Source organism: Carassius auratus, chromosome 38, assembly GCF_003368295.1.
Source record: "Carassius auratus strain Wakin chromosome 38, ASM336829v1, whole genome shotgun sequence".
NCBI lineage: Eukaryota > Metazoa > Chordata > Actinopteri > Cypriniformes > Cyprinidae > Carassius > Carassius auratus.
The window spans coordinates 15,987,204-15,999,322 of record NC_039280.1 but is presented as its reverse complement, the minus strand read 5'-3'; the positions used below and the strand labels follow the sequence as shown (position 1 = coordinate 15,999,322).

The window sequence follows — 12,119 nt, the reverse complement described above, 5'->3', positions numbered from 1 at the left end:
AACCTGGGAGGCGACTGTCACTAGGTATGTTAAACTTTAGGTATGTTAACAGGAAACAACTGGCTTCTATTCACAACCCTTTTTTTCCATTCAGATAAGACTCAATAAGTCTTGTTGACACCCATTCTCTCCTTCTGTTTGTATTGTTTAATGGCATGACATTATACAACCTGGGGATCAAAAGTGATGCTTCGTTAAATCTTGATTGTTTGCCAGACTTGAAGCAGTAAACTCTTTTAAAAGAAAGAGCTATTGGTTGCTCTTATGGTCCTGCTATTGGACTCTGCACTTTGCAAGCATTTATCTCCCAGCCATAAAACTATAAACTTTGGGATGTGAACTAAGCTCTTTCATGCTCCAGCCTTATCTCCCCTTTACGTCATTTCTGCAAGCCCTCGACTTGCTTTTTGCCAACAATTTAATCCAGAGTTGGGCTCTGAGTAATGCTGAGTACAGCGTTTCAATCTAAGTGTAACAGAGCAGTTAAGAAACTGCATGAATGCAACAACATCTGGCTGTAAATCTTTACCGGACTCGAGGGTGAAACTAGTTGTAGTTGTCCATTATTTGATGCACAAGAGCTTATTGGTTTTAATACTCTCTCACAACTCAGCAGACATAAGGATCGATAATAAAATGATTTGTTTTTGTACGAAGACCAGCATGGGAAAATAGATATTGTAGACACAAATTATGAATTAATTTCCCACCACTTATTCATTCACAGGCGTGTTGTAATAATTTGTTCCTTTGTTTTAGTTCAGTCATGGTCACGTTGTAGTGATTTTGTAGTTTTTGTTCCTTGTTTTAAATAAACAGGAACATTTATGCATTTAGCAGGTGCTTTATCCAAAGTTACTTTGCATTCAAGATCAGATGCATTCAAGATTGATCAGTTCTTGTTTTGCCTGGGAATCGAACCCATGACCTTGGCGTTGCAGCGCTATGCTCTACTGTTTAAACAAGAAGAGATATAGCGCATAAAAACTTAAATACCATGGTATTACCATAAATTGTGGCTACGTTGTGCTAATTTGTGCTCTTGATTCAATTTAGGTATTTTAATTTGTGGCCATAATTTAACTAAAACAATGATATTTTAATTATTTGTCACAATGTTGTTACTGTATGATACCACAACTGTTCTCATAGAAGTAAGAGTTAAATAAATGGCCATATTGTAGTAATTCATCCCCTCATTTTATTCAAAACATGGCTGCATTGTACTAATATATTCCCTCATTTTTATTTATTCTAAGTCTTGTCTATGATTTCAGTAAAACAAGGGAACAAATTAGTATAATGTGGCCACAATGTACCTTAAACCGAAGGAACAAATTAATAAATCAAAGGAACAAATTCTGAATTCATGGACACAATATCTTGTTTTCGTCGCCTGTATGTCATCTGTGGCGCTCTGTATTTTTGAGACATTGGACCACTCTTGGAGCAGCATGTAAATACCATGCTACACAAATATTTTAAGTATTAATATGGTACAAATCAAAAATACTATAGTATGACCATCTGCTACCAACACTTGTAAATGGTAAATAAATAGCCACATTGTATTTTTTTCCCCTCATCTTAATTTAGTTACTGTAAATCACTGCCATGATTTCACTAAAACAAGGGAATGAATTATTACAAAGTATCCACAGGATACCTAAAACAAGGAAACAAATACATAAATCATGGGAACAAATTCTTAATTCATGGTCAATATCTTGCCAAATGCATATATCAATGCCATATGCAGAGCTCTGTATTTTTTAAATATTGTATAGTACTATTGAGTGTATAGAAACCATGCTATATCAATATTTTAATCATTTAGTTCCATGTTATTAGCATCTGATACTATCATTGTACCTCCTTGTTACAAATAGTTTGTAGGAGCTAAATATGTGGCTACATTGTACTAATTTATTCCCTTGTTTTAATTAAGTCACTGCACGCTGTGACTATGATTGAACTAAAACAAAGGAACAAATTATGGGAGAGTATTCAGTTTATTTTAAGATTCAATTTTCACTATTAACAAACGACTTTTGCCTCAATGAACCAACTCATTGTCAGGCTTCATAAATTAAAGACGACACAACCTCCAGTTACACAAGCGGACATCTAAACCCAAACACCTGCTCTGGCCTCAGTATCCACTCCCACAATCCTCTTGATGAAGACGAACCCGAGCGCACCTCGCGGTTCTCAACGTTTTCCATTAAGAGGACAAATATGCATTCTGCTTCCTGTAAAGATGTGTCCTGCTATGATTTTGAGTGCCTGACCCTGTGTAGAGTAGACTTGCCTTGTCTTGCCTAGAAACGCTCAAAGCATGAGAGCTCTGTAAAGATCTGGAATGTTCTGTGGCAGATAAGGCCTGCCTTCCTTGAAGTGGCACATTTCTGCATGCTTCACATGAGACGAGCCAAGCACCAAGCTGATAAATGTGCTCGAAAAAAACATGTAACAGTGAGTCATTTCAAGAGAACAACACATTTAGAGAAGAATATAGATAAACGACTTCACACTCCAGCCCACGTATGGTACCATCGCTCGAGCACCACCCAAAACTATCGTAGGGCAAACACGTCATGCAAGCAGGTTTACGTTCAAACATGCTCGAAGCATACTGCCACATTAACTCAAAATAGCACGGGACTGAGATTCTTAACACCCACAATGGTGCCTTCATGACAATATTGCTCTCAAAAGCATATGAATTGAATAAAATATTCATTTATCTGTAGAAGTCACAGAGAATAGGTGTTGGTGCAGAGCGACAGGTAAATATATTCATATATATTACAAATTAAAGTAGGCATGTAGACATTTTCCATTCTGTTTTCTAAATGAATGTTGTTGGAACACACTTTAAGGGTTGGAATTCTGTAATGACCAATCAAGTCAAGTCATTGTTATTTATGTAGCACTTTTTACAATGCAGATTGGGTCAAAGCAGCATTACAGTATTAAAAAAAAGGGTAACAGTGTGTCAAAATAGTGTTACGTTCTCCTCTGGCCAGACAATACCAGCATCAGCATCGGGAATCAGTTTAATAACATCATTCTAGAGTACATAGTGCTTTGCTATGGTAATAAAATATTTCAAGGACAAATTATATACATCCATTTGGTTATTTTCACATTAAACTCTGACCTGAAACAAATCCCCAGTATGTTGGAGTAGGTGAAGAACTGCCACTAATAAAAGAAAGAAAAAAACATCTTCATATTAAACAAGAGGATCTCATTCAAAGCTATAATACACAGAAAGGCTTAGAACATGTTAACATTTAGCCATTGTTACAAATATGTTTGTTTCTTCTTTAAGACTGTGCATTCATGCTCATTCTGAATCCAGCTTATCTTCTCCTTGTGATTAATATAGCAAGGCCCTTTATGATGTTTATCCATTCTTTGTTGCATAATCTTCTCTATGAGTTGCAATCCGAGTGTAGAAAAGCAGATTTGAATGAATAGACGCCACTGTGTTAGGATTAGGCAGCAGAGACGGTGGCAAGTGCCAAGTGGACACTGAAGCAGTTACTTAGAAAGATCGCTAAATGGTGTGCTTGTGTACTCTATGTGTGTGTTTGTGTGTGTTTATGGGTATGGCTGGGTGTGGACTGTAAGCTTCCTGTTTGTGTATGAATGTTTGCTTATATTTAAGAATCAGTAATTTCATGTTAATTATGCAATCTGTGAAGAGTGTTGTCTGTTTAAAGGGACAGTGCACCTAAAAATGAAAATTCTGTCATGCTTCAATTGCATTTATGTTTGTTCCAAACCAGAGATGCATTTCTCAAAAACATAGTTATGACCAACTTTGGACATAAGCTCCATCATTACCAACACAGTTCAATAATTAGGTGTTTCCAAAATCCATAGTTCTAATGAACATTCGCATCACAAAGTTGTGTGGTTGGAACTACAGGTCTCAACCTGTGATTATAAAACTTAAATAGATCATGCACTTGAGCAAAGTAAGCAAGTTAACATGTACAATCTAGAATTTATTTCATGAATAATCAATTTTAATCTACATCTTTCAGTATATTAAGAGAATTAAAACCTGTTTTTGAAGAATGCACATGTGCATACTTGCTATAAGGAAACCCGCAAACACGGAGAAGTGCAAAACATTCCTCAGATGCCATGATTGTAATTTGATGATATGTAAGATCTCATCTGTGGCTTTATCTAAACTTCAACTTACGGGATCCGGAGCAACAACTGTCTACAAACCAATTTGTAGCACTTGTAAATCTGGGTAACATAGACGAGGAAGAATCTCAGATTGCTATGCCAGTCATTGAATGCATTACTTCACTCTGTCCAAGCAGATGAATCACAGAAGATTGCCAAAGTTCAATGTCGTATCAGTCAAGCAACAGCAGTGTTTGCATTGCTTAAATGGTGCTTGTGGAACAAGGTCAATATCACGATCGTGACTGAGATTAGTCTTTTCCGCACCCTGATCATTCCAATTCTAATCTATGGATCAGAGATTTGGACTCTTCTGAAGAAGGAAATCAAGAAACCTGAGGACTTTCAAATGCAATGTCTCTTGGGGTTAACTCGGCTTGACCGACTTCGAAACTAAACTGTATGACAACAATGAAGTGACCAATCCACAATCGAGGAGGTGATACAGAAAAGACACTTGCAGTGGTTTGGCCACGTGTGACTGATGGACAGCACCTGGCTGCCATATAAACTACTCTGGTGCTGACAACCACCAACATGGAAGGTACACTGCTGTGCACCAAAGAAGCCCTGGGCGGAACAAGTTGAAGACAACTTTAAAAGGCATCGTCTCACACACGTGAATGCCAAGACCCTATCCATCGATTGCTCGCATGGAAACAAATTGCCAAAGATTCTGGAAGTCTGTTGGATCTAACAGCAGTGTATGAGCTACGAAGACGCCTTCGGCACAATCCCAGCTAAGGATCAAGACAAGACAATTTGATATCAATTTGATTTTGAATGGATTGTTTAGCAGAAGTTTTCACTCCACAACCTGCTTGATGTCATTACGTTCTATCCAACATGATTTCAATTACAATCTATGACAAAGTTTCTTCCTGTTTTAAGGAAATAGTCATGACTTGCTAGTTAGTTTCTCTGACACTGCATTGTACTTCGGTACTTAAGCAGAAAGCTATTGTTGTTTGGGAAAACTTACGCATGTAGGCTTTCTTTCCACTGCAGAACACAAAAGGGGATATTTTGAAGAATGTTTCAACTGTTTTTGCCCATGTAGTGAAAGTCAGTGGTGTCAAGGACAACTCTAGTCCCTGAATTTCATCACATGGATAAAAACCTCATGTTTTGCTACAAGGCCTGGTTACTCTCAAACTGACCCTGGAGTTTCCACTCTCTCCCACCTGCAGCTTCCCTGGGTTTGGTCCAGGGACAGGTGGCCAGTGGGAGAGAGAGAGAGAGCCAGGCAGTCAAGCATAGAGAAGCAGGCCATCAGATACTCCATGCATTCAGTGAGCACAAGCAGGCCTAGCGTCTGTACTGTACGTGTGCCCACAAACCTGCTGCTCCTTATGCCACATCTGACGTATCGCTAGATCAGACTGTCTCAGCTGATGTTACACTCGACTGCATGCGCGCCGACAGCATACAAACATCAGTCACCGTCAGTCACTTGCACAAACCTGTTACGAGGAGCTATAGATCTAATACAGTGAGATGTTTTATATCTCCATAACCATACAGATTAATTGCAATCAAGCTGAGTTTGATTATACTTCAGTTGATTTATATGTAGCTTAGTATTATGGGAAATGAATCGTCAAGGGGGCTTTTAATTTCCAATACTTCTAAATGTTTTATTCTTAATGCCATATAAAACATTGTAGGCTGACTGTGTGCAAAGCTTGCAGTGGGCCAACCTTGCCAAATCAATCTGATAAAGAAATAAAGTGGATTGCACTCCATAACTAATGTTCAAATCCTTTTAACAGAGCAGGATCGGTTCAACCATGTTTTATTTTATTGATTACATTAAAGGCATAATAGTATTACATGAAATGCTTTATAGCCTACTATATGCCCGGCCTCTACATTTAGCAAATTTTTCTTCAAGTTGCATTGATAACGACAAGTTCACCACAATATTCACAATATTCGGTTGACCGTTATGTTTTTTATCTTTAATAGGCTTTTCCACAGTGCTTGCCACTTGAAATGATAGTAGTGAATCATTTGCTCAATTTTAACAGTATTTTAACTTGATTGCTTTATATCATCAAAAAAATAATAATAAAACCTTTACATGTGTCTTAGATCACGTGATGCTTAAATGTTACTTTATTTCCATGTGGATGACTTGAGGTGTCAAACATTCACTTTTTAATTATCATCATTAATGGGCAACATTTTCAAGCCAATTTTCATTGCATCATAATTTATGTTCATTCAACCAATAATAAATGTGATATGCCTAGAAAAAAATATTACTACATTATCTAAAATATTAAATCATAGATTTCCGCACATAATATTTTAAATAGTTGATCAAATTTGCCAACTTCCTTTGCATTCCTGCCACGAGCCCTGATTAATTTCTGACCCTGATGTGTAGTGAGTGAGTCTAGCTGGGAATGCAGTTCTACTGGGATCTTAGCGAGTGACGCATTGCGGCTGCGAATGGACCAATCAGAGTACAGTACTGCTGCTGCCGCATCACATTTTAGCAGAATGTATGAGTCCGCCGGTTAGTTAGTTCCACTCAAAACAGGTCCACCTCTCTGCATATAGCACATCTTCGCGATTTGAACACGTCGCTATCGTACAAAATCCACGGTAATCTGTACTGAACGTTTAAGCACCACAATAGTGACATTTTGACGATCGTTTCTGATAGGGAAGGAAGTGTGCTGGCGGATGGAGAGAAAGCAGGGGGAGGAGTTTAAAGGCGACCATTAAAGGCGCGTCAAGCTCTGTTTGAGTGCATCCTGTTTGTTTGCCAGCTGCGGACTGTTGTTCTGTGTGGAGATACATCTGTTAAAACAGCGAGATGGTGAGTAAAAACTTATAACGTCATTGTTTATATAGTGAAAAAATGCAGCTGTTATAGTCAGCATATCTAAAGTAGTTACTGTCAGCATACAGTTCCTTGATATAGAATGTCTGTATGTAATTGTCTTGTATGGGAGTGATCTGGAGTCTTCTGCCTTGGTTTTGTGTAGGCGTGGACATTTATTTTTTATGTAAACATCAGTTAACTAAGATAAATATTCAGTTCTTACTGTAACGTGAAATAATTCAAAGCAACAGCTCGGAAAAGCTTCATTGATCGCGAATACAGGCGCGTCAGCTGCAAATATGGCGTATTTCTCTCGCACTAGCTCAAGTTTGAATATATGCTCGTTATCAAACACTCATATGGAAAGCATTTGACTTCTGTGGTCATTTAATTCAACGGTCTTTAAATGAATAGAGCAGTACAGATACTTTTAACGAGCAGCGGAGAAGGACTGCGCCACCTTCTGCAGTTGGTCTTAAAGGGACAGTTCACCCCAAAATGAAAAACGGTCATTTATTGACTCTCACCTTGCTACAAATCCATAAGACTGATCGACTTCCTAATTTGGAGCACAAAAGGAGATGTAAGGGTCTAATAAAAGTCTCAGTCGACGTTTACTTACATTGCCTTTTTCCCCTCACATAAATGAAAGCAAATGGTGACTGAGACTGTCCTTCCTGTCATATTTGGGGGTGAATTGTTCCTTTTTAACAGAAGAGAATCAGATCTTTCTTGATTTCTGTGTTTTAAGCCACCAATGTAACAGTTAATAGTGGATCAGTATGTGTTTTCTGATGAGCTGATTTGTAAATTACTAGATGAGGTGTCATCCTTGTTTTCAGTGCATGTCTTCTCTTTTTCTCCGTTGCAGGCTGACCAGTTGACAGAAGAGCAGATTGCCGGTAAGACATCCCCGTCCTGTCCACTTGCACGTGGTCCGGTGGTGTGGATTTTCCCCCTCTTCTCCGCCCCCCTCCCTCCGTGGATTTATCTTATTTCCTTTTATGGCGAGCCTTGAGACTCCGGCGAGACACATTGCCTGAATGAATGGACCGGTTGTTGTGGTGGGAAGCCTGTAACAGCAGCGTTTAAGACGAAGTGAACGAGTAATTCCCGGGGCTAGGTGTAGTTTTCGATGAACACTCCCTCTTCTCTGTTGGAGAGGGTTAGTGACTGCAAGGGTGTGTCCCCTGTTGGACTGAACATCTCTGTGGCTTTGACGTGAAGTTAAGGTTTCACCAGCCGCTGGTTCAGTTTGAGTCATTTATGACCTGATACTGCAGGCTCTAGTATCATGATGGACTTGTATGAGTGGGACATGATGTTCTTACTCTCATCATAATGCAGTTTTAGGTAACTTTAGTGCCCAAGTGTTTAGTTTTTTGTGCATTTGTGAAAGCTTTTTTTCTCTGAACCCTAGTGTGCTCGTTTATGACAACCGAAATGTTTTGGGGTTTGTGTTTCTGGTGTTGCATGCAAAGGCCATCCAATCCATTCTAAACGCTTTGGAAGAAAATGGATGTGAAAACGTCCCGCTTCCAGGACACATGCATTGCGGCTTTTGTTTTTTGACTCGTGTTTTAATCGTGGTTTTGCGATTACCGTTGAGAGCCTCAAACAGAAAGGCTGTGAAAGCGTTTCGGTCATTGTGGTCGGTCACTATAGTGACAGTGAGGTCATGATGGTTTATCCATCGAGACGTAGTCACAGAAGTGTGTTTCTCTGGAGATCGTGTGAGGTCACGGCAGTGTTTCCATGCTGCTCTAGAAGCTTAGATCCTGTATCAGCTCAATGGGGTTCACAGCATTGGATCTCCATATGGTTCAGCGGGTCTCCATTGGAACTGGGTGCTGGATCTCAATAGAAACCGTGCCTTGTAGTCGATGGTTAGCATAGAAGCAGGGTAAGGTTCGCTGTTGTAGCAGCCAGCGGCATTTTTACATAGATACGTCACCCTTTTTTCTTAAGAGGAACTGATGTCTGACTTTTGTTTTCCATTTTAGTCATTCAAGCCTGTTCTAGTTTGGGTGGCACACATGTTCTTTCTACACGTGCCTTGCGTAACAAACTGATAATTACAAACTATTGTAGCAATGCGGGCGTGTATGCAGAGTTTTGTTCTTTACGAGTATGGACAACTTTGCTGTTGTTCTCTCTAGTTGCGTCACTTATTATATATTTTCAAGCCAATGTGAAACTTGGTTTGCAGCCTGTTGGCTTCCAAAATTACACCGGTTTTCTTAGTGCAGCAGCATGAATTTCAACGAACGCAATTATACATCTGAATGTTGTTGGTTTGATTGTAAAAATGGCTGTTATTTGAGAATGAAGCCTTTTGGATTCATGATGTCAGCCAAAAAACTAAAACGCTTGTTTTCTTTTGAACATCAGGCATTGATGAATCGTTCATTAAGACCAGGAACATTTGTTAATGCAAACAAAGTCCGTATGTTTCATGTTGACTTTAAATGCTCGATGGCTTCTTTTGCATTAATATCTGAAAGCGCTTGTTTTGGAAGTGAATGTGTAAAGAAGGGCATCCCTTCTTCAGAACTGGCCCCACTGGTTCCTCCGTGTGGCTTTGTGTTCTGTCAGTGTTTGTTTATTGGTGTGAGATTCTGTTAATACAAGCTCCTGTTTCATATTTCTGTCTCCCGTCGCAGAATTCAAAGAGGCTTTCTCACTGTTTGACAAGGACGGCGATGGCACCATCACGACCAAAGAGCTGGGGACGGTCATGCGCTCGCTCGGACAGAATCCAACAGAGGCCGAGCTGCAGGACATGATCAATGAAGTGGATGCTGATGGTGAGGACCGCTGCACGCATCCATCCTCGACCCAAGTGTTGAATGTTAAAAGCTGGGGCCTGTCTAATGAAATGATTCTGCCTTCTGCACAGGAAATGGGACGATAGACTTCCCCGAGTTCCTGACCATGATGGCGAGGAAGATGAAGGACACAGACAGCGAGGAGGAGATCAGAGAAGCGTTCCGTGTCTTTGATAAGGTAAAGCTCGTCCCGTTCCAGAATATAAAGTCCCGTGCAGTCGCTGACCTGGATTTCCTGTGCTTTAGGATGGGAATGGTTACATCAGTGCGGCTGAACTGCGTCACGTCATGACCAACCTCGGAGAGAAGCTGACCGATGAAGAGGTTGATGAGATGATCAGAGAAGCAGACATTGATGGAGACGGACAGGTTAACTACGAAGGTGAGTTATGACTACTTGTTCTCAATAAAAGCAGAACAAAACATGGTTTTGGGTCAATAGGGTTCCACTGTGGGCGGGATGCCACTCAGAATGTCACTTGTCAGGGTTTAACTTTACTCATCTTTAACTTTACTCATAACACGTTCTCTGTCTCCACAGAATTTGTACAGATGATGACGGCGAAATGAAGGCCTTGTACAGATCCTCTCTCTTCTATAAATAATTTGCCTTTTTTTTTTGTTTTGTTTAATTTATCTGTAAAACGTTAAGTCCCCTCCCCTTCCTCGTCCCGGCTGTCCAAAGGAACTGCATGTAAACTGCATAGGATCTTCAGTCCTCATGTCCCTTTCTTTTGCTGTCATCGTGTTTTTTGGAGTGGCGATGCGGTTACACGATCAGGTGCTTGTTGCCACGAAGAGGGGGTTGTGACGTGCAAAAAAAATCCTCACGTCACGTCTGTCTGCCCTCCTCATGCGTAGCAAGAGTGGAGACCTGCCAGCTGGTTGTCTCTTGGCAGCGACGCTGGCATGGCATCAATGTAGAGGAGTAACTCTGCATGGACTATGGACAAAGTATATAATATATATATGAGATTTCTCAGCATTGCACTACTGCGGAAAAGAAAAAAAGACACGGGTGTATCTACAAGATACTCATACATAAACTCTTTTTGTATCTGCTGTTCTATACCAAGAACTTATTTGAATCTTACAATGCTTTTTAATGTCTTATTCACTTATCCACACTAGTTTTCTTTTGCTTTCTTTACTTTGTATCTGTTTTTTTTTTTTTTTTTAAGCCACTTAATGGCATTGTCTTGCCTCAGATAGTCCATTCCAAGTTGTATATTTGTTTTCCAATAAAATTTACTATTTACCCATACTGAAAAGTTTCTTTGTTTTGCGATGCGTCTTCTAGCCCTCTAATTAAAATCTCTAATGTTAATCGTTATGCATCCCAGAGCTGATTTTAGTGGTTTGAAACCACTATGTTAACCGAGATGTTTACAATATTTATTGTAATGGTTGAAATGATTCATTTGTAAATCACTATTCAATGCGTCTCTGAGTCAGCTGGACAAAAGACTGTGTATTCACAGGATAGGATTGGGGTGAGGCCTCCATGTAAAAAAGAAAAAAGCTCATTAAAGTACTCTGGAATGACAATTGTTGCCAGTCGTTTTTCCATTGAGTATAACTACATACTATTTAGAAGCTTACTATTTAGTGTTTATCAGGGGGTAGTTGTTTTTATGTATGTTTGGAGTGTTTATGCTGTACCAAAAACCTAGTGTTATACACCATAATAGCGAAGTTATTAGACACTTTTAAAGCATCACGCATGCATTCGGTATAAAGACTTTTCTAGATTACCACTAGAGGAGCATTTTGGGCAATACAGACAAAAAGTATGAGAATGTTACACTGATTTTATGTGTTTATTTTTTCGTGGGCTCATTACAATAACAGCAGTAGGCCGTGAAGCGTGGCTTGGTTATTCTCAGTATGTCAGTGTTGAAGTGCACTGGTACGAGAGACCGCGCTGACAAACAGTAAACACTGGGCTGCTTGTTGGAAACGGGTTCTTGATCACCTAGCAACAGAGCGGAACATTCTGCCCTTAACTCCCGGAGAGAGCTGCCTTCTCTGCTGATATTCATGTGTGACAAACCCTTACAAACACATGCATCGCACGCCTCTTGCATACAACGTTTGATTTATGATTCTTTATGAGAAATTGAAACAGACACATATGTGACCCTGGACCATAAAACCAGTCATAAGGGTCAATTCATTAATACAGATTTATACATGAATAAATAAGATTTCCACTGATGTATGGTTTGTTATGATAGGACAAT

The 12,119-nt window shown here is 39.6% G+C and overlaps 1 protein-coding gene across 1 annotated transcript; it reads left to right on the top strand.

Annotated features, from left to right (window-relative positions):
• Positions 1–6,911: 6,911 nt before the first annotated feature.
• LOC113057229 (calmodulin) lies at positions 6,912–11,390 on the top strand. The gene is made up of 6 exons (XM_026224462.1): positions 6,912–7,042; positions 7,920–7,950; positions 9,712–9,855; positions 9,948–10,054; positions 10,123–10,258; positions 10,418–11,390. The coding sequence occupies exons 1-6, from the start codon at positions 7,040–7,042 to the stop codon at positions 10,444–10,446; spliced, it is 450 nt and encodes a 149-aa protein (XP_026080247.1). The 5' UTR covers positions 6,912–7,039; the 3' UTR covers positions 10,447–11,390.
• Positions 11,391–12,119: the final 729 nt, after the last annotated feature.

Excerpts from the sequence above, each read along its gene's own strand:
- LOC113057229 (XM_026224462.1), top strand. Across the intron at positions 7,951-9,711 it reads GACAGAAGAGCAGATTGCCG|AATTCAAAGAGGCTTTCTCA; the intron begins GTAAGACATCCC and ends CTCCCGTCGCAG. Across the intron at positions 9,856-9,947 it reads CAATGAAGTGGATGCTGATG|GAAATGGGACGATAGACTTC; the intron begins GTGAGGACCGCT and ends CCTTCTGCACAG.